Source organism: Macrobrachium rosenbergii, chromosome 22 (assembly GCF_040412425.1).
Source record: "Macrobrachium rosenbergii isolate ZJJX-2024 chromosome 22, ASM4041242v1, whole genome shotgun sequence".
In the NCBI taxonomy this organism is placed as follows: domain Eukaryota; kingdom Metazoa; phylum Arthropoda; class Malacostraca; order Decapoda; family Palaemonidae; genus Macrobrachium; species Macrobrachium rosenbergii.
The window spans coordinates 20,872,825-20,896,347 of record NC_089762.1 but is presented as its reverse complement, the minus strand read 5'-3'; the positions used below and the strand labels follow the sequence as shown (position 1 = coordinate 20,896,347).

At 36.1% G+C, this 23,523-nt stretch overlaps 1 protein-coding gene across 3 annotated transcripts in view; it reads left to right on the top strand.

The window, feature by feature from the left end:
* obe (obelus) overlaps positions 1-23,523 on the top strand; it is a 437,154-nt gene that overhangs the window by 85,135 nt on the left and 328,496 nt on the right. For all 3 annotated transcript variants that reach the window (XM_067124317.1, XM_067124318.1, XM_067124319.1), the window contains exons 7-10: positions 4,472-4,586; positions 7,370-7,559; positions 19,025-19,143; positions 19,290-19,435. In XM_067124317.1, coding sequence (XP_066980418.1) covers positions 4,472-4,586; positions 7,370-7,559; positions 19,025-19,143; positions 19,290-19,435 — 570 coding nt within the window. The remainder of the gene's footprint in view (positions 1-4,471; positions 4,587-7,369; positions 7,560-19,024; positions 19,144-19,289; positions 19,436-23,523) is intronic.

The following is a 23,523-nucleotide window of genomic DNA, read 5'->3' as shown; positions in this document are numbered from 1 at the left end:
TGATAAAGGCTTGAGTTTGGATGAACCACGAGGCGAATATCTGATGATGTGAAAATTAAGCAACAGCGCCTGTTTTTTAAAAATTCCAGTATAAATCAACATATGACCTGGACTTCCAATTTTGTTGCAAAATGAAGGTAAACGATTGAATATTACAGAAACAATCAGCTTGAGTCCACCATTTTATTCTTGACAACAAATTTTGAAGAAAAAAAAATGTTAAAACTCCAAAAGCAAACCACGAGTATTTTCTGTTAACATTTATATTTTCATATAAAAATTTTATGGATACAATGTAAAACGATGTCTTCAAATTACGTATTGCATGAAGAAAATTTCAGAGATGTATCTCTTCAGTTACGGTTAACGTTTTTTTCAGAAATTCACCATAAATTGAAATATTGTGCTAGAGACTTCCAGTTTGTTGCAAAATGAAGGTACTAATTTAATAACTAGAATGTAAGAGTTTTAGCTTCTACTTTTACCATGTTTCATCATAATTTATCAAATTTTGGCAGTTAACGTGATTTATATGAAAATATTTCAAAACTGATAAAAGCTGCAACCATGAGTTATTTTGTTGTATTCCCATGAAATTGCTACATTTCCATCTATAAAACTGTTATGTGGGACTTATAAAACAGTTTACGATTTCAAAAATTTTTGCCTGGAAATTTTTTTCAGAAATTCACCAAAATCGAAATATTGTTTAGAGACTTCCAATTGGCAAAATGAAGAAATGATTGAATATTACTAGATCGTGTAGAGTTTTAGATAAAATTGTGTTTTTTACCATTTCCCGAGTCAAAGGACCGGTTGAAATTTTGGCATTTATCGTGATTTATATAAAAATATTTCCAAACTGATAAAAGCTACAACCATGGGTTGTATTTTTGCTGTATTGTACAATGAAATTGGGCCTCATTTTCATATATAAAACTTTATTAACGGCTAATATAGAACAGTGCAAAAATTACGGAAAATGACTGTAGAATTTCTGAAATTTTCGCCGAAGTTATATATATATATATATAAATATTTTTAAAATTCATATAAATCGAAATATTGTGCTAGAGACTTCCAATTTGTTGCAAAATGAAGGTACATGATTGAATATTACTAGAATGTAAGAGTTTTAGCTATAATGGGAGACCATTTCGGAAAAAGGAAAGGGGTTGAAATTTTTGTAGTCGAAGAGGAGGGGAGGGGTAGGAACAGACAATGGAAGAATGAAGATATGTCCAATAGCAGCTAAATTAACACTTTATCTTGTGCTTGGGGAGGGGAGGGAAGAGTGAAGAGGGAGGGGGAAGGATGAATTGGAAGGGGAGGGAAGGTGGAAGGAGAAGGGGATGGTGAAGGGGGATGGAAGAGGAAAGGGAGGGGGATGGGTGAATGGAGAGAGGAAGGGGAATGGAAGAGGGAAGGGGAGGGGTAGGGAAGATGGAAGGTTAGGGGAAACAGAGTGGGTAGGGGGATGGAAGAGGGAAGGAGAGAGGACGACAGCTATATGAACACTTGATCTTGTGTTCGGGTAGGGGAGGGAAAGGGAAGGGGAGGGGGATGGTAGAGGGAAAGGGAGGGGGAGGGAAGGGGAGGGGGAGGACACAGCTAAATTAATACTTGATCATGTGGTCTAGTGTACAAACAAACATTTCGGAGTTTTAGTATTATGTAGATAGAGAGAAAATTGACAGAAAGTCAGTCAGCTTCTCCTGACACCACTTGCTTTTCACACATTAAGAAAATGGCGTCTCTTCTAATGTTGAGCAGTCCATACCTGAGCATCAGGAAATTTGAGTTTTGGGGGCTACTTTGAGTGGCCCACTGTACCTTTAAAATTCATTATTTTAAAAAACAAACCCCCAAAAGGCACCTCTCGAGAATACAAGCTTTCAGAAAAACTAAGTATTATGGCTGTATCTTTTACTGTTATTGTTCCACAGGTATGTTAGGACCCTAACCCACCCATCCACCCACCCCTACCACATTCCCTGAGCTCCAAAAATCAATATCTGGATCTCTGGAAACAGCTTAACAGATTTTGATGAAACTTGGCACGATTAGAGACCTTGGAAACCTCTAAAACCAGAGTTTCATCCCGGTCAACTGCATATTTACAGTTATAGGGGGCCAAAAGTTAGTTTTTGTGTATACTTCAGGTTGCTGGACTTGACTAACTGCCAACTACTGTGGTGGTTGATATTGCTTTGTGCTGTCTTCGTTTCTGAGACATGGTAACTTGAATATCACTTATGACTTTAGATGAGGCCTTTCAGTCTCCTGAGCCGGAAACCCCAAAATTTTCTTATCCTTTAGGATGGAATTTTGACTTTGCCACAGTTTGAGCCTTTGGGTAAAACTTCCATTAAGAACTTAACTGTCAAAGTACTTTTTCCTTTAGATCTTGTTGCAGCAAAGTGTATTAGTGAGATTCAAGTTCTTTCTTGTATGTTTGTTCAAGGGAACATGTCTTTTTTTTACCCATTGTTTAGGGCTAAGAGCAGTTTCAAAGCAAAGCCCTTCCCAGTTAGCAGATGGTGCCTGATTTAACTGCTTTAGTAAGCAATTAAGAGGAAGCTCTGCTCTGTCTAGTTAGCTATAAGGACTTATCTAGAAAGACTTAGTCCTTGAAGAGGAGGAGTTAAGAATTTATTGTGTTGTGAGGCCAAACACTCCTATGCTTAAGATAAGACTTAGTCCTTGAAGAGGAGGAGTTAAGAATTTATTGTGTTAAAAGAATGGAATGGTGTAGTTTTCCTACATAGCTTAACCATTATTGTATGAGCTAAAATATGCATGAAGAACACCCCTAGACCAGGCAAACTTTGAGGTTGGCATTAAAAAAAAAAATCAGTGAAAAGAGAAGTATATGCAAATGCACATGGTATAAGAAAAAAATTCTAGACAAATTTCTGTATCTTCCATGGGCAGTTGAAAGTGAATACAGTATTTCCAACCCTGTATTGGGCCTCTGTTCTAAGACACTTATAAAAATGTGCTAATTTAATCAAGTTATACTTGTTATTTCTAATAATTTTTAAAATTCTGTTTTGTAAAATTACAATTACAGCTGACATGATATCATAACAGATAAGAACTAAAATCAGTAACAATTTCTGAGTACTGTATATTTATTGTAAAATATTTATGAGATGTACAGAGATGGGGAGATGCAGTACCTTTTAGTGCGCTATACATGTTTTTTATGGCCCATTAAAGTGATAGGAATGTTTTTACACAAAATTTGTTTAGATATTACGGTGCAAAATAACAGTACTCATATCAGGGAGTTTGATATGCAATTATTGGGGATCAAAAAAGCCTATCCGCCCAGTTAGGGTTAATCAAGTCATTACACATAAAGTCGAATCCTGATCACTTGCCATTGCTTAAAAGTAAGACCTCACAATGTCCATGCTGTAAGCATGTCTTTTAATGTCCTTAAAAACCTTTCACTAGAGAAGGTTGCCAATGCAGCTTAATGAATGTGGAACTCAGTTTTGCCTTGTTTTGTTTGAGACATCAAGTTGTATATGGGAATTGTAAAGACTGTAGTCATATCATCATGGTGGGGATGATTTTTTCCCAAACCAAATGCAAGAGAATCTTCCTTTCTCTGCTCTCTGTAGATTAGGAAATCCCAGTATTTAGTTTGGGGAGCATGAAGGTAAACCATGGTGTATTGGAGTGTACCTTCATATCTGAAGGTCGTTGTCTTTAGTTTTGGACTGTTAGTTATGAGCATTTGACTCTGGCACTGGAGTCACTAGTGCTCCGTGAGATAGTCATTTTTCCCAATAAGGATCCTCCGACAAGTCTCGCTACAAGGACCTTTCACCCTGCTGAGATTTACCATTTGGAGGCAGTACTTACCGGGAATGATCACACAACAGGCAAAACTGTTTAGATTTAGATTTTTCCTTTTCTGTGGCTGCCCTAACCCACCACTGAATGTGGTAGTCAGCTAACTTTAATAGCAGGCAAGATTCATCCCAAATAATGAACATTTTTATGATGAAATTAAGTATTTGGATACTTAAGTACTTACAGTGGAAACCCACCCAGCCTTCCCACATGTTAGTGGGTGGGCAGGAAGAATTATGACAAGAACTTAAATATTCCAACACTGCCTAATGGGTAACAGTTGATTATAGACAGTCAGTCCAGGTCAGCCAAGCACATTGTTCTTTTATTTATTTTGAATGATGATCGCACCTAACAGCACAAAGATGTAAGCTGACTTTAACATTAGGTAAATATCCAGATACAGTAATTAGTTTTAAAATAAATATTTTCATTCTGTTTCAAGTGAAGAGCATAAATTTTCTGTGCATCAGACTACATTTTTGTATTTCCACTTTCATTGATCCATGTCATTTGTGGATGTCTTTGAATGTGATACAGATTTAAAATAAGCAGTATATAAGGAGTATGTTACAATTTTAAGATTTCTTTCACTTCATTTCAGTTGTTTGAACTTCTGGGTTTTGAGCAGTTTGAGCTAATACAGTCATTTCTCCAACACCGGTCTGAGATTAAAAATCCACCACCAAATAAGGAACAAAAAATAAATGCTTTGCTGGGTAAGTAAATCATGAAATTTTTGTGGTACCTCTTAATATAGTGCATTTTTCTGCAACCCTCACAGTATTGTGTTGTTTTAGAATTCAGTTTTCTGGATATAATCGAGTAGTAGAAAAATTTCTAACTCATGTTGAAATCAAACCCAGGATTCTCAAATGAAAGCAAGGTTGTTACCAACAGACCTACACAGATTGTACGATAAGTTAGACCCTAAGTACTTTTGTACCTAAGGTTTTACTTAGGCAGGCTACACAATTTACATACCAGCAAGGTTTACCTAGCTTCCTGACCCATCAGTAACCCAGTTGATTGCATGTCATTCAACATAACGCTTCTGAGTGCATATATTGGAAATAATCAACACAGTCATATGTTCAATAGAATAATACAGTATGTAACTCCCATTGGGATCAAACCCAGGACTCTCATATGAAAGGAAGGGCACTACCAGCTGACCCTCACAGGTCATAAAAGAATTTGGAAACTAAAGACTAATATACCTGAGGTTTTATCTGGTTAGTATACACATCTTGCATACAAGCAAGTTTTACCCAACTTCCTGACCCACCATTGACCTAAATGATAGCATTTCATCCAGCTTAACCCCCCATGGTGAATATGGTGGAAATAATCAACACAGTCATGTGTAATTGAAATAATTTTCAAATTTGCATCAGGATCAAATCAGGATCATCAAATAAAAGGCAAGGGCACTCCCAACTAACACATTCAGGTAATAAAAGTTGGATTCAAAGTACTTTTGTACCCGAGGTTTTTCCTGAGCAGGCTACACACCCTGCCTACTAGCAGGTTTTACACAACTTTTTGACCCACCAGTGACCCAGTAAGCCTTCTTTATTACTTTGGTTTTTACATTTAATTTGGATGTAATTAGCATTTTAAAAGGTTATTCATGAAGGTGTTAAGTTCTGTCATCAAGATTAAACAAGCAAGTGGATGAATATGTATTTATCAGTAGTAGCTATGGGCCAGGTTTATCCTATGGAGATGGCTTAGGTTAATTATTTAATTTTTTCCTTAATTCTCACATTTATCCATACAAAGCATCTGAAAAACATTATGTCTAAGATTACTAGCTTTTATGTCTAACCATTTATGATAATTATTTTCATTGTATCAGTAAAACTTACTGAACATACATCTAGCCATAACTTTACTGATGCAGCCAAGAAAGAATTTCATAGTTGTACAGGCAGTCCCAGGTTATTGGCAGGGGTTCCGTTCCAACGGTGTGTGATGATAAGCGAAAATTGCAAATAACCGAAAATTGGCAATTTTTGGCGCAGATAACCAGAGATTCGCGCCGATAGCTGAAATTGCCGATTTTCGGTGGCGAAAATCACTGATTTTCATTGCTAGACAAGCCCTGTATAACCGAGCCCACCGATAACCAGGGACAGCCTGGATGAGTTTGTAGGTAGACCATTGCCTACCTTCTCACTTGCAGGTAGCTGGAGTGAGTATTTGGTTGTCCAGTTATTCTTTAATTTGCTGCTGTTGGGAGAGGCTCCCTTCTTTGAATGGTTCCAGTTGAAAGATTTTCACACCCAGGATTTTTGGTTTATTGCTGTTGTTAGTGACAGTGTTGTCATGTAGGAGGTAAATTAGGGTTTGTGAACAAAGGATTGCTTGAATAGATCGTCTAAATTCATGTGTGATTGCCCACACTTTCTGTGAGAATTACTTAGGTCAGGCTTAGATTTAGAAAGTAGGTATAATGAGTGGGAAGTTTGGATATGGACAAAATTAATGTTTTGGTTAAACATATGACAAAATTGAGTTAAGATAACGAAAGAAAGTGTATAATTAGACAAGGTAAGAATACTAATGCTAATGTAGATGAGGATAGGTTAACTTAGGATCCTATACCAGTTTAATCTCTCTCCACCATCCTCTGTCCTTGATTCTATTCCTTTTAATCCTGCCTGTCAAGCTCCTCCTCCTGACTTCCCTAGGTTTCAAGATACATTAGCTGGAGATGTAGATATCTCTAAAAAAAAATGTCAGAAATGGCTAATATGATGAAAGAAATTTTGTAGACGTCTAATAATGGTGAGCCCTTCTGTAATATGCCAACTGTATTGTGTTCCCCTTGAAGTTGAATGTAAGAGAACCCTCCAGTAGGCTGGTAGATTCTGCAAGACCTTTTGCACACACACACACACAGTAAAACGTTTATAGTATAAACTTGTGAGAGAAATCAGCCAGTGATGGATAGTGCCCTCTCTTACTTCTTTCCTTGCCCTACTCCTGCTGGACTACTTGAGGGGAAGAGTGTAAGGTGAAATGATCACTGACAAACATGTGTGGAAAATTAGAATGTCTCATGATATTTTGAAAACACCTTTTGTATTTGGAGGTGGTGTGCCTAAATGCTTTTACCTTCTTCACTTGAATTGAAAGTGCTTTTGCCTAGCATGGGTATGGTAAACATGTTAAGGAGAAGAAGAAGCATAACTTGTTTGTTGATTTGTTGATTCTGAGCAGTATAGGTAAGTTGGTCGCTTTTGAGAACAAGACAAATTTTGCATGCAAAGAATACTGAATGTATTTGAACAGTTGTTGTTAGTACAGATAAAAATGAGTCTGCTTAGCTTAGTGTTTTGACAGTTAAGAAGAGTATGGATGCTTGCTCAGCTGTTCAGATTTTTCAGGAGCATTCTGTATTCTAGATTATTTGATGTTGCACAAGCCTAATAGTCATCCAGATCATTTTGGAGACTTCATTTTTTTTGTTATGTTTTCTTCTTATACTTCTCAGATGGACTGGCAAGTCAAGCAGTGAAAGATCGTCCTGTTTATGGCCAGTCTGTTACAGTTATGAATGAAACTGAAAAGCAGTTGCTGAAACAGGCCCGAAAAGAAGAGAAGAAACTCTATAAGACAGCAAAGCAGTTAGCTGATGGTGTTTCTACGGAAGATTTTAATCCAGAAGCACTGAGGGCAAAAAGGTGAGTATGTATTCTTACAAAGTTGTTATCAAACCTATACTATGCCTTATTTGTTTGGTACTCAAAGGCATGCCACATAAGAGTTTACATAGGGAGACAAGTGCTTTCTTAAAATTGTGAGGAATTCTATAGTTTGGATTAAAATCTTAATGTTTTTTGTATGTAACCACCAACTTTAATTTTTTGTAAAAAAAATATTTTATGTGGTACTGTATTCATTTGTCATGTTTTTCTATCTATGTCATGTATTATAGCCAGTTTGGTAATTAACTAGTGTTTGTATGATTGCAACTAAATGATTTTTAACGGGAAATTGTGGAATTTTTGTTTCTAATCTCAAAAATCATTGAAGATTTATCATTGTCTACTCTTTTACTCCCATGACAGTGTATCTTTAATTTGCAGATAGACCTAGGGTAGTAATTTGTTTTAAGTTTAATATCTTTGTGCTTCATATGGCTATCTTGGCCAGTGGCTTTCTTTAAAAAGTGAAAGTAGGATTGACCAAGCCTTTGTAATCCCCTTGCTCTTGTTCAAGTAATTTTGGTAGTGTAGATGCTATTGGTCCTCACAGAAGTACCACTCTCATGGTCCCCCCTGGGCTTCATAAGACAGACCAACCAATTTCAAAGAATTCTCTTAGAGTTGGTCTCTTACAGAATAGTGCTAACAACCAGAATAGCGCTTGTTGGCACAGTAATAGAATATAAAGAACTCAGAACAAGAGGGCTCTTTCTCCTGTCTCTGCAACATTTCGAGAGAGAGAGAAGTTATTCTTACGTTCGTTAGATATCATAAGATGGAAATTCATGAATTTTGAAGGAAAGAGCAAGAGAGAGAGATTTTTCAGTATCCTTCCTACCACTAGTGGGCAACACTGTATACCCTTCACGGTCAGTATGTCAACATGTAAAGATAATTGACAGTTTAGGTTACACCCCCTCTCTCCAATCCTCGGAGAAAAGACTTGTAATCTATTTTGTTCTTTTAAAATTTTAAATAATTTACTAAATAAATGCAAAAAGTTGTAATTATAGCATGGGAAATATGAAAAATTAATAACAAAGTAACTTCACTTTTATTTATAAAACTACAGTTTACAAAACAAATAAACATACGTGTTACATATGCATAAAAAATCTATCTCATCTCAGAGAGAGAGAGGGAGAACAAAAATACAACTCATAGTCAAAGCAGATATTAAAGTACGAGAGAGAGAGAGAGAGAGAGAGATGTTTACATCGGCAGCTGTTTTGTGATTTTGATTGATTTTGTAAAGTATCATACAGTATTTATGTACAAAAATAAAAACATTACAAATTTGTCATACCAACTTTACACATAAAATCATGAAAACTTATAAATTATTTCAAAAATTAAACATAACCACTTCTTCAGGGTTTTCTCAAGGATTTTGCAAGTGTCGCTTGTCTGTGAAAATATTGCGTATGCCAATTAGGTTCCAATGAAAAGTTTGCGCGTCTGTGAATTCCTGCAGTTCGAAGTGTGTAAGATGGAGTTATTACTGTATAGATGCAAAGTCAGGACTTTCAGGTTAAACTTTGGCCTCAATAATCTTCACAGATTTAGTAGCAATAGTTGTCCGAGAGCTCTGGAAAGAAGGAATTTATTTGGTGGCCTACCTAGATGATTGGCTGATCTGGGGAGCCACCAGATAAAAGTGCTGATGAAACCTGAGAGTGGTAGTCAACAGACTCCAGTAAAAAGGTTTCCTAATAAATATGAACACCTTACATTTGGCAGATGTTTTCTGAGGCGCAGACTCTTTTGGGATATTCTTTCCAGCCAGTTGTCTCTTCCCAAGAGCACTCAAACCAGAATTAGGAAGGACCTGAGAAGATTCTTTGCACAGCCCAGCTTTTCAGATGACAGCACAGCCAAGCTTTTCAGATGACAGTTAGAATAAAATCAGGGCCTGTTACCATTTGCATCTGTAGTATTGTAGTTCAAATCCTGAGGTTGTGACTGTAGGATGTAAGCAGTCTGGCTCTGAAATGCCAGGTAAAGGGTTTGTGAGCACCTTCATCTGAGATTGGAAAGATACTCTGTCTGTGGACCTGGAAGAGAGTTTTACAAAAGAGATTGACCTGACTCTACCACCTGTATGAGTGATAATACATACAGACAGGTTGAGGAGGCTATTGGGAGGATTGTCAGGTAGCAGAACGATAGTCACCTTTTCTGAGGGAGTATCATAACAGCTTCCTGGAGATGTTGGCTGTCATTCCATTTCAGAACATTAAAACTCCAAACGAGACACACATTTTGTAGGTCCTAGACAATATGACTTCAATGTCATATCAAGAGGCTGGGCTCACGTTCAGCCCTACTCTAGTCAGTAATTGCCAAAATGTTTTCACATCCAGAAGTGGATCTGTTTGCCTCATGTGAGAACCATCAAGTTCCAGTGTGTGTGTCTGAATATGGACTTTCAGGCAATAGCAAGAGATGCATTCCTTCAAGACTGGAACAAATGGAGGACAGTATACCTCTTTCCTCCATTATCCCAGATTTCAAAGACTTTGAACAGTCTACTAGCTTTCAATAGAATCACTTACTTAGTGGCCCTGAATTAGCCAAACAGTCATTGGTTCCTTATTTCTTCAACAATGGGTGAGAGGATAGATTCCATTACCATCCACAGTTCTTTCCCAGACAAGAGGAGGGAAAGTCATCTAAGCACCCTCCTTCATTTGTGGATTTTGTTAGATCTAGTGTACTGTGAAGATTATTTACCTATCATTGCTAAGTACCTAGTGCAAAAACTGTGGACTTCATCAGTCCAAAATACTAGCAGTCCCTGGGTTACATCAGAGGTTCCATTCCTATGCTGCAACGTAAGCCTTAAATGGCATAACCCAAGACGTCGAAAATCGTAAGAAAACCTTACTTTTAATCCTTTGGGTGTCTTGAAAATGATGTAACATGCATTTTGATTGAGCTTTTTTTCAAAATACCTCCAAATTTTGACCGTTCTCCTGTTTTGGAGCCACATTAAAGTTCCAGTCTTCTGTTGGACTGTTGCCGTAAACCTGGCACAAGCGCTGTAACCTGGGAAATAATTTTTGATGAATATATTTGAAGAGTGACATAAGGCGTGTCAGCGTAATCCAGGGACTACCTGTACCAGTGCATATGGAAAATGTGGTTAGATTACTTCTCTGCTTAGAACCCCGTTGAAATCTGTGCTACAGTTTTACATTTTATTACAGTAATACCCCGAACTTGCACAATTCGAGTTGCGCGAATTCACAGACACCAACTTTTCATTGGAACCTAACTAATTGTCATACACGAGTTTTTCACAGACATGTGAACATTTGCAAATACTGAGAAACCCTGCAAAAGTGTTTGTGTAATTTTTTATGTAAATTATAAGTTTTTAAGCTTTTATGTGTAAATTAAATAACATTAGGTAATAAAAATAATAATTTTTTCTCTCTCTCTCTCTCTCTCTCTCTCTCTCTCTCTCTCTCTTTACTAAAATGAGAGAATTTTTATGGTACATGTATATGTTTATTTGTTTTGTATGATAAATAAATTTTTACCTAATGATAAGCACTAATTTTCAAATATTAATAAGATTGAATAATAATAATAATAATAATAATAATAATAATAATAATAATAATAATAATCTAAATAAATGGGCAATTTGGCAGAGTGGTTCAGCTCATCGATGGACTGGTTAAGCAACATTTGGCCTGGTCAGTAGTTGGATGGGTGACCGCTCTCCTCGGTGTTGATTCCTTGGTAAAGGATCTTTACCATAATTTCCTCAGTCTACTTGACTGTAAAAACCATTCAGTCGAATAGGATGACTGTGATAGAGAAAAAAAATAACAATAATAATGATAGTAATATGTCGATTTAATATGACAAGAAGGGGGAGTGTTGCTGATTAGTGAGTCAAAGGATTCTCTCTCTCTCTCTCTCTCTCTCTCTCTCTCTCTCTGTATGTGTGTGTGTCCATAATAATTCATAAAAAATTCCCCTCTCTTAAGTAAGGACAATTCTTAGCTCTCTCTCTCTCTCTCTCTCTCTCTCTCTCTCTCTCTCTCTCTCTCTAGTGCAACCTACGTACAGTATTTGCATTCTCACGACTCGCGGACTCACGTATTCATGAATTTCTCTTTGGAGCGTATCTACCCATTATTCGTGGAAAATTCGCCCATTCACGGTATTTTTTAGTGAGAAATATTCACTAATTACTGTATTTTCATGTCATTTTCATGACTAGATGCACTTTTTGTATCAAAACTATCAGAATACTCAGGTATAAGGATTTGTAGAGTTTTTTCTTGTGTTAAACTATAAAAATAGGCAGTTCTAAGTGTTTTTAGAGGGGTTTTAAGTATTCACGGATTTTAGCTATTCGCTGGGGGGGTGTGTTATGCATCCCCTGCGGATACGGGGTGTTTACTGTATTACTGTTTCTCTGTACGTCTTTACCTGTGCAATGGATAGTTTTAAATTGATCTAATTTTACCTGTGCCATCTCTGAACTGTAAATGCGCCGTTCTAAAACATAGAGACAGAGCATTTCAGAACAAAGAGAAAGAGACAGAATAAAGTTTGTAAAAATGAGGTTGAGAAGACTTCTAAAAATAGATTGGTGGAATGGGAAGAGAGAGAAATAGTATACATAATCTTAACACTTATATTTTTACATCGACCATATTTTTACATCAACCATTTATTTCTTTTTTTAAGGGTGGTTTCATTTAAAGTTACTATAATTTCGTTTAAAAGTTAGCTTGATACATTACCCTTAAAAAAAGAAATAAATAGTTGACATAAAAATATAAGAGTGCAAAGATTACATATGCTATTTCACTCTCCCCATTCTACCGATCTGTTTTTAGAAGTCTTCTCAACCTCGTTTTTAAAAACTTCTTTATTCTGTCTCTTTCTCTTTGTTCTGAAGTGTTCTATGCCCCATTCTAGAACGCCTCATTTACAGTTCGTAGATGGTACAGATAAAATTGTGTCAATTTAAAATTATCTGCTGTTCAGGTAAAGATGTACAGAGAAACAGCAATACATAGGTTGCACTAACTACGAACGAGAGAGAGAGAGATAAGAGTTGTCCTTACTTAAGAGAGTGAAATTTTTTATGAATTATTACGGACACACACAGGAAAGAGAGAGAGAGAGAGAATCCTTTTATTTAAAAGTTAGTTTAATACTTTGGGAGCATGATTAGGGTCATATTTAGTGTTTAAACTCTAGAAATAAGCATTTATTAGCATTTTTAGAGACTGTGCCAAACTTACGCGGAAATGCACCTTGCGTGAGGGGGTCGGGAACCTAACCTTGCATAAGTTCAGGGTATGACTGTACTGTAGGCAGCCCCCAGTTAACAGCAGGGGTTCTGTTCCTGGCCAAGCACCACTAACCGAAAATCAGCATTAATAGTACTAACAACCTGCTTAACAGTGCCGTTAACCAGATATCGGTGCTGCTAACCAGAGATCGGCACCGAAAATCCAGTTAACAGCGTTGCTAGACAAGCACTGTAAAACCGGATCACCGGCAACCGATGCCGCCGGTAAGCATGGACTGCCTGTATATATATATTGAGGTCAAGTGTCTTGCTATTACATTACAACAATCATGGCATACATAGACAACATTCCAGAACTGGGGAAGGCACAATAATCCTGCAGCCAGACCCAAAATTGTTAGGTAAGTCACCTAGAACCACAAGGAATAATACATATACAGAATAGGTTTGTGTTTTGTTTCCTGCTCTTTATTGCCAAACCCTAATGGGTATCTGGAATAAAGAAAACAGCTGATAATCTTTGATTTTACCCTGGATCAAAAATTCCTGAAACACTTGCCATGAGAGTAGTGGTCATGCTGAGACATTGCTGGGGAAGGTGCAATAACCCCTCAGCCAGACCCGACATAAGTAGTTAAGTCACCTTAGAACTGCAAAGGATAATACTTTTATAGATTCCTCTGTTGTTTCCTGTTTTATATTGCCAATCCCTAATTGATATGTGGAATAAAGAGAACGGTTGATAACCTGTGACTATACTTCAGACCAAAAATTTACCTGGGTTGTTGGGATATATTTATTAGGAGCTCAGCCATTTCATCACCTGTCAATCTCTTTTTAAGCTCCTTTAAGGACAAACAGTGACTATGCCATCAAAAAACAGGTTTTGACATAGGAAAAACTTGTTTTTGGTAGCTGCTCTGAGTCCTGAAACCAACCCACTTTTCTTGATGAAAGGGGATGGGAGTGGAGTGAACATTTGTCTTGCACAGACCTGGCATGTAATGAGGAAAATAGCTGTCATACACGCTTTTGTCAATCTGTGCGAGTAGGATGAATGGAAAACTCGGGTAGTCGCTGTGTACAGGAGATAAAGACCTCTTGTTCCGAGCCCCATACATTCTATCACTGTGCCAAGAAGCACTATTCTGGCTGAGACCAACGATAAGAGAATTCGTTGAGATTGGTTGTCTGCCTTATGGAGCCCTAGGGTGACCATGAGAGTGCAACTCCTTCGAAGACTCATAGTGGCTACCAAAAATCTTGCATCAAAACCTTTTTTTTATGTGATAACTATTTCATCTTCATGGAGGAAGGGCCATTGCCTAGGTAGCCAGCTGTATTTCACTTAAACTACTTATGAGCCTGGTCATGATGAAATTTGCCTTGAGTTTAAGATGTCACAAATTTATAAAACAATATCTTCAGAAATATAACTCATAAATACAAACTATTGCCATATACACCGGTTTAAAGTGATAACCATTCACACGGAAAGATCACAAACCCGCTGACTTAGAATGAGAGATGTTCCCCCCTAAGTCCACGTAGGGGGTACCATTTACAGTGCGCCGTATGTGGCATTCTGTGATCGGGCAAAAGGCTGTCCCAGGTTCTTTACTTTTTCTAAGTCAGTGGCCCCTGCGGTCTTGTTCCGTATGAATAACTTTCAGCTTCTGAATAATAATAATAAAATTTACCTTTTATCCATTTGCCTTGGTCTTTTCTTACCTAGGTACCCAACTTTTTTTTTTTTTTTTTTTTTACTATTTCAAACTTATCATTTGAGGGCAAATCATTACATTATTAAATTATAACAATGATAGTAACAGTAGAATAAGACCTGTTAGTTGAAATTTATTTCTACTTTCGTCATGTTATATGCACGTTTTTGCATAAGATGATAGCAAGAGCAGTGTTGTGTAAGTTGTTCACAAGTAAAAATATGTACATTATATAACATGAAAGAATGGAAGCAAGTTTCATTTAATGGGTCTTTTTCTCATTTTTCAACTGGAATATATTTTGTTCTTTAACCCTTTAACGCTGAAGCCCTATTTACAAAAACGTCTCCCGTATGCCGGCGGCATTCGGTGAGTTAGCGCCGAAGCGGAAAAAAAGTTTTTTTCAAAAAATCAGCACGCTTGGTTTTTAAGATTAAGAGTTCATTTTTGGCTCATTTTTTTGTCATTGCCTAAAGTTTAGTATGCAACCATCAGAAATGAAAAAATATCATTATCATATATAAATATTGGAATATATGACAGCGAAAAAAAACTCTTATATAATTGTATACAAATCGCTGTAAGCAAAAACGGTTAAAGCTAATGAGTTAATTTTTTTAGTTGTATTGTACACTAAATTGCGATGATTTTGGTATATAACAAATTTTAAAACGATCAAAGCAACACAGAGAAAATATTATCACAAAATGATGCATGAATTAAACGCCATGGGACGTAAAAAATTTTTTTTTTTCAAAAATTCACCATAAATCGAAATATTGTGCTAGAGACTTCCCATTTGTTGAAAAATGAAGGTAATTGATTGAATATTACTAGACTGTAAGTGTTTTAGCTTACAATTGCAGTTTTCGACCATTTCGGTCGAGTTAAAGTTGACCAAAAGTTGAATTTTTTCTATTTATCATGATTAATATGAAAATATTTCAAAACTGATAAAAGCTACAACCATGAGTTATTTTTTGTTGTATTGTAAATGAAATTGCACACATTTTCATATATAAAATTTTATGTAACGACTAATATAAAACGGTGCAAATATTACGACAACGAGACGAAAGAATTTCTGAGATGTTCGGCCGAGTTACTGCGCAGACATAAGGAAAATGTTTTTTTCAAAAATTCACCATAAATCGAAATATTGTGCTAGAGACTTCCAATTTATTGCAAAATGAAGGTAAACGATTGAATATTACTAGAATGTAAGAGTTTTAGCTTACAATTGCGTTTTTTTACCATTTCGGTCGAGTTAAAGTTGACTGAAGGTTGAAATTTTGGCAGTTATCGTGATTTATGTGAAAATATTTCAAAACTGATTAAAGCTACAACCATGAGCTAATTTCTGTTGTATTCTACATGAAATTGCACACATTTTCATATATAAAAGTTTATGTAACGACTAATGTAAAATGATGCAAACATTACGACAACATAACGAAAGAATTTCTGAGATGTTCGGCCGAGTTACTGCGCGCAGACGTAAGGAAAAAATTTTTTTCTCAGAAATTCACCATAAATCAAAATATTGTGCTAGAGACTTCCAGTTTGTTGCAAAATGAAGGTACATGATTGAATATTACTAGAATGTAAGAGTTTTAGCTTATAATTGCGTTTTTACCATTTCAGTCGAGTTAAAGTTGACCGAAGGTTGAAATTTTGGCAGTTATCGTGATTTATGTGAAAATATTTCAAAACTGATAAAAGCTACAACCATGAGTTATTTTCTGTTGTATTCTACATGAAATTGCACACATTTCCATATATAAAACTTTATGTAACGACTAATATAAAACAGTGCAAACATTACGACAACGTGATTGAAAGAATTTCTGGCGCCGACGTAAGGAAAAAAGTTTTTTCAAAAATTCACCATAAATCGAAATATTGTGCTAGAGACTTCCAATTTGTTGCAAAATGAAGGTAAATGATTGAATATTACTAGATTGTAAGAGTTTTAGCTTACAATTGTGTTTTTTACCATTTCGGTCGAGTCAAAGTTGACCGAAGGTTGAAATTTTGGCAGTTATCGTGATTTATATGAAAATATTTCAAAACTGATAAAAGCTACAACCATGAGTTATTTTCTGTTGTATTGTACATGAAATTGTGCACATTTTCATATATAAAACTTTATGTAACGGCTAATATAGAACAGTGCAAAAATTACGACAAAATGACGAAAGAATTTATGAAATTTTCGGCCGAAGTTATCACATGAAATGCGTAAGAAAAAGTTTTTTCAAAAATTCACCATAAATCGAAATATTGTGCTAGAGACTTCCAATTTGTTGCAAAATGAAGGTACATGATTGAATATTACTAGAATTAAGAGTTTTAGCTTACAATTGCGTTTTTCGACCATTTCGGTCGAGTCAAAGTTGACCGAAGGTTGAAATTTTTTGTAGTTGACGTTTGCTACGTCCACTCGGCATTCAACAGACAATTTTAGTCGACGTTTGCTACGTCCAACAGGCGTTTAAGGGTTAAGCACATTCTCTCTCCTTGGGTGGACTAATAAGTCTTTGAGACATCCTGATCCTTGTAACACTCTCTCTCTCTCTCTCTAAGATAGCTGCTTCAGTCACATTGCCGTGCATTTCTCTCTCTCTCTCTCTCTCTCTCTCTCTCTCTCTCTCTCTCTCTCTCTCTCTCTCTCTCTCTCTCTCTCTCTCTCTCTCTCTCTCTCTCTAAGATAGCTGCTTCAGTCACATTGCCCTGCATTTTTGTCATTCTATTTTTCACCCCTTCTTAACCTCTTCTTCTATCAGGGCTAAACTTGGACTTGAAGGGTATTGGGAGTGTCACCATTCATCTCAGCGATCTTGAAAACTATGGATTAGAGACTAATATCTGTCACTTTTGGTTATTTTTACATGTCACTCCCTTCCCACCCCCACCTCCTTTGGTGACAGGGATGTCTTACCCCCAAAATATTCTTTTCCAGATATTAAGTCATATGTATACCGAAATGAGGTATGAGAAACTTGTAGAGTTTATTTGTTACTAAGTATACAGGCATAACCAGCCCCGTTTCAGGGAAGCCCTTGCCACCCCCACCCCTTTGGTGCCCTTTGGTGCTAGTAATGTCTTACCCCCCACAGTATTCTTTTCCAGATTCCAAATTGGGCTGAAATTGCTCAATGTTATGCTGGAAGGTACACACATACACGCACACACACATTTTTATATATATATAGAGGTTACTATATTCAGTTGTATTTTGCTCTCACTTTAAAATTGAATTACATAAATGATGTGTAATCTTGAAGAGATGCAAATAGGCCTATTCTTGTTTTACATTACTTTGCTACATTGAATATTTTTTCTCGTTCAAAAACTGACTTGCATATACTGTATGGTTTATAATCATGAATAAATATATATAGGTTTAGTGTGTTATGATAGGCTGTGGATTTTACTTGCCCAAGACAAGGCTCATTCATATATATTTAAGTGAACTCTTCAAGACATTCAGGAATGATGCTGCCACTTTAAGCCTTCATTATACACAATTATTCTTCCCATGGAAAAATTTCAAAAACAAGCAAGTGCGATACGCCGTTAATTTAGGTATAAACACTTTTAAATTCAATAAAGCTCAGCACTTTTGTTACTAACTGGAACATCTCTCCACCCTAGGATGGGAAGTGAACCGAGCCAAAAAAGTGGCCTCCCTACATTATCGTTAAAGTGTGCCAGGTCATTTCGATGGAGGCATACTGATTGAGATGGACTGTTTGTTCAGGTCACCTGTGCAGGCAGAAAAATCTGTGCAGATTGTTCACATTAATGTTCAGGTGTCCCTGCACAGGTCAACTGTGCAGGTATAACTGAACGTTAGTGGCAGCCTTTAGTGATAACAATGACTTCGATCTGTTGGATGTCTGTAGTGACAGATTTCAGACCTGTGCAGACTCCTTTACTTTGTACAACTTCCTATGGAGGGATGTTATCTGTTGTTTATAAGAAAAATTAAAGTAACAGAATACTGTATGCTTCTCTATTCTTATCCAGAGGATACAAGGGCTTAGCAATAGTATCTAATCTCTGTACTGTACAGTTTATTCAGTTATCACAACAAACTGAACAAAAAACTAAAGAGAAGAAAAAAGAAAGTAAAAGAAAAGGAAATTAAGTACGTTATATGTACATTATATGAAACAGCAAAGATAACGAATGCAGTGTCTATTATTTAAAAGAAAATTAAAACTTTAATATGAAAGAAAAACTGTAGAACAAGAATTTTCTCACAACACCCAAACAAAAATAAAAAATTAAAGGAAATAACACTGAGGGGAAGGGGTTAAATTTTTAACATTGAAGACATATATGCAGCTCCCTAAACATGAATCATGTGGCTTTTATGTTTTGGTGCTTTTAAGTTTATATTTTATTGTTTTGTCACACCATTCCAGGGAAGCAGCACTTATTGAAGCTTCACAAGCTGCACTCTTTCCAAGAAGAACCCGAGCTGCTCCAGAAATAAAGTTTCCATATGTCTTTGATATTCACAACAAAGTAAAGGAGTGTGCAGGTACGTGAATTGAAATAGTATGTGTGGAATACAGTTGTCAAATTGAGGGACATTCATTTAAAAGCAGATTTGTAATATTTGGTAATTTAGTGTATTTTTAATAGTTTGTAAGGCCATGCATTAACAGTTCATTTTTATTCCCATAGCGTACATAGCTGGATTGAAAATTTCTTTGCCTGAAGGTTTCAAAAAATCAAGTGATACTATAATGGAGGAAGTTTATATTCCTGCATCAGATCCAGCTCCTCCAGAAGTGGGAGCTAAGCTTTTCCCCACTTCCAAATTTGATGAAGTAAGTAATTCTTCAATTGTTTTGTTTATTGAATTACCTATTAAAATTAGATTTAATATTCTATACCAGCTCTAAAGTGTTTTCCCAAAAACACTTTGTGAGCAATCAGAGCAGTGACTGATATCCAGATCAGTGATTATAGGTTAGTAATATACTACTGTAGTATAAGGCAGGCGGCAGTATATTAGACTCTCTTGACTTAGGACTAGGTTAGGGTACTGATACTTGATGTATGTCAGGAATGGCTACAAGGCAGGGAAGTACCATTGGCTCATACATTGGTATGACCACCATGCATTTCTCCAAGAGGATTTCCTACCATGCCCAAGAGGGAGCCATCTTTAACCATGCCAAGACTGCCCATAACCAGAGAATTACAAGAAAAGGAATAATCCCGAATATAGAAATAATTGACCGAACTACGGACCACTGCTGCATGCACCCCCTGGAAGCATTGCACATTGGGAAGGAGAAACCAACCCTCAACATTATGCAGGAAACCCTTCTCCTCCACACAGCCACCAGGAGACCAGCACCGAGTGACCCCCACAGTGAGCAAGCGAATCAAAATTCTGCATCTGAGGATCAAAATTCTCCCATTCATCCCCAGCGCTACACTGTCGCTCACACACAAGACGAGCCCCAAACATCAACACTGGAGAGAAGGCTCCACCCGAGACAACCAGCCCCGGGCAGCCAATCTTAATTCAGCACAGATCAAGATCCTATAAATACCAACCCAAGTACCTTGTTTCTCCAGATCCTTCTCAACCACTTCCAGAGGATGACCATCGAGCTGGTTGAATCGTCAACAGTACCACAACCTGAAATAGAAAAAGAATGTAGACTACCGAATGAGACCACGAAGAATTCTACAGATTTTTTAATGAATATTTCAATAAAATCACTTTCCACATCCCAAAATTGTCCTTTTCCGATATGAATATTGGCCAGTTGCTGACCAATATCGCTGAGCCTGAAAAGCAAATTAAAATAGAAAAGATCCTGTATAAGATAAATTTGCAAAATACCGCCATCCTTTTCAATAATAATAATAATAATAATAATACTAATAATAATTAATAATAATAATAATAATAATAATAGTACTGTAATAATAATAATAATAATAATAAAAAAATTGGAGGAAGAGATTGTTGAAATGTGTAAAACATGGTAGAGTTAAATGGATATGAGAGGATTAAAATTAATTTTGAGCAAAACAAAGCTTTGTCAACCTAAGAGGAGGCAAAGGAAAAAGTAGTGAGGGAAGTGGCCATGTGAATGCTGCTGGAGAGGTTTTGGGCTGAATTTTATGTTCATTGATTGCAACAGATAGTCAGTCACAAGAGCTACTCAGGATTTGCACAACAGTATATCAAGGATTTTACAATGCCAGGAATCTGTTACAAGAGTAAATGGGGGAAAGAGGGAGGTGTGCCCTGCTGTGGCAGGAGGGCAAGTCTTGGAAGATTTAATACAATTTTTATTACCTAGAGAATGTACTGAAGTGTGAAGCAGGTATTTTTAGGGGGCTTGAAAAAAAAGGACAGCAGAAGACTGGGTGAAGGGAAAAGAGACTCCTAGAATTCTTGTAAATAAGTGTCTTATTAGAAATTGGAGGAAATTTTAATGAGGTGTTATCACAAACTGCTAAGATTTACAACTGAAGTGCAATGAGATCATGTTGAAGGTTGGGAAATTTCAGAGTTATGTGATGACCAATACCAGGAAAATAAACAAGGATTTCAGTTATTTGGTTGATTTGTACTTGTAATGGAAAGTTGAGCAGTTACTTAGAAATATACTAGATATGTATGTAGCACATCAAAGACCAGTAAGTAGACCAAGAAAGTCCAGAAACAATGGAGAGATGAAGACTTGACCATTGGAATTCATCCAGAAAGTGAATAAGACAAAAGACAGTGAGAAGGAATTTTCATGTCTAACCATGAAGAAGGAAATTCTCATGTAACTTGAATGGTAAAGCTGAATACTGTACTTGTATGTTTAATAACAAACCCATTATTTACAGTGTCATTTCATTTGTCACAAAATTTGTTTTATCACACATTCATTACTTTACATTAGCCTCATTTACATCCACACAAACTGTTAGATAATCCACAGAAGAAGAAATTCTCCAGTTCCAACTGGTAGTTCATGCATCTGGAGTATTCTCACCATTTGGTGGCAAACCATGTCAATGTTTGTTTGTCTGCCATTTTGCAAGTGCCTAGCAAACCATTTTTCAGTTTCAGTAGCTTTTTACACTGGGCAGTGTGTAAATATCAGGTTACAGTCATAATTTTCAACATTTTTTTTTTTACTGGATTCTTTAAGGAATAAGTGTATAGAATTTTTCAAGTGTTAAAACTGCTTTAGAATCAGCCATCATTTCACTGCTTTCTTGGGTTTTCTCCATTTTGTTAAAGTATTAGCATTTATTGATCATTCATTGTTGTCAGCCTGTTTACTTAGTCTTGTGAATTAGTTTGATAAAATGCACATCCTTTTTGTATGAGGTAAGAGTGCAACATTTTATCTTTCTATATCATTCAGCTTTGCTATTTCCTAATATTCATGTTGAAGCAGTTATAATTTTGCTGTGGGAAGATATAGCACAGTGTTATCTGTGTAATATTTGCCATGTACAGTAATACCCTAAACTTGAACAATTCAAGTTGTGTGAATTTACAGACATGCAAACTTTTCATTGGAACCTAACTAATTGTCATATATGAGTGTTTCACAGACACGCGAACATTTGCGAATACTGAGAAACCCTACAAAAGTGTTTGTTTAATTTTTTATGTCATTTATAAGTTTTCAAGCCTTTATGTGTAAATTAAATAATAAAAGTAACAGTTTCTCTCTCTCTCTCTCTCTCTCTCTCTCTCTCTCTCTCTCTCTCTCTCTCTCTCTCTCTCTCTCTCTCTCTTACTGAGATGAGAGAATTTTTATGGTACATGTATTGTTTATTTGTTTTGCATGATAAATAATTTTTTTTACGTAATAATAAGTAATAATTTTCAAATATTGATAATATAATAATAATAATAATAATATAGCTGTAATTACAAAATTTGTTTGTGATACATATTTTAAACAAACAAATATCTTTCCCTCATCTTCTGTAAGAAGCTTGAAGGCAAAGCTGTCAGACATGTCAATTTAACATGACAAGAATGGGGAGTGTTGATGCTTAGCAGGTCAAAGGTTTCTCTCTCTCTCTCTCTCTCTCTCTCTCTCTCTCTCTCTCTCTCTCTCTCTCTCTCTCTCTCTCTCTCTCTCTCTCTCTCTCTCTCTCTCTCATATTTAGCACACTCTAATATTACTGTTTCTCCGTATGTCTTTAATTGTACAGTAGATAATTTTATTTTGATCTAATTTTACCTGTACCGTATACAAACTGTAAATCCGCTGCTCTAAAACATAGAGAAATAGTATTTCAGAACAAAGAGAAAGAGACAGAATAAAGAAGTTTTTAAAAACGAGGTTGAGAAGACTTCTAAAAATAGATCGGTGGAATGGGGAGAGAGAGAAACAGTATACTAATCTTCACGTTCTCCTATATTTTTACATCAACCATTTATTTCTTTTTCTTTTTAAGGCTAATGTATTAAGCTAACTTTTAAATGAAATTACAGTAACTTTAATTTCATTTAAAATATGTTTAATACTGAATTTCCATCTTTTCATATCTAATGTAAGACTAACCTCTCTCTCTCTCTCTCTCTCTCTCTCTCTGTAATAATTCATAAATAATTTAACTTGATATTTCAAGGACAATCTCTCTCTCTCTCTCTCTCTCTCTCTCTCTCTCTCTCTCTCTCTCTCTCTCTCTCTCTCTCTCTCTCTCTCTCTTATTCTCTTTCCAGTAATTGATAAATAATTCTCTTTCCGTAATTGATAAATAATTTCACTCTTTCACTCTCTTAAGTAAGGACAACTCTCTCTCTCTCTCTCTCTCTCTCTCTCTCTCTCTCTCTCTCTCTCTCTCTCTCTCTCTCTCTCTCTCTCTCTCTCTCTCTCTCTCTCTCTCTCTCGTGTGTTATTCTCTCTGTTTCTATAATAATTGATAAATA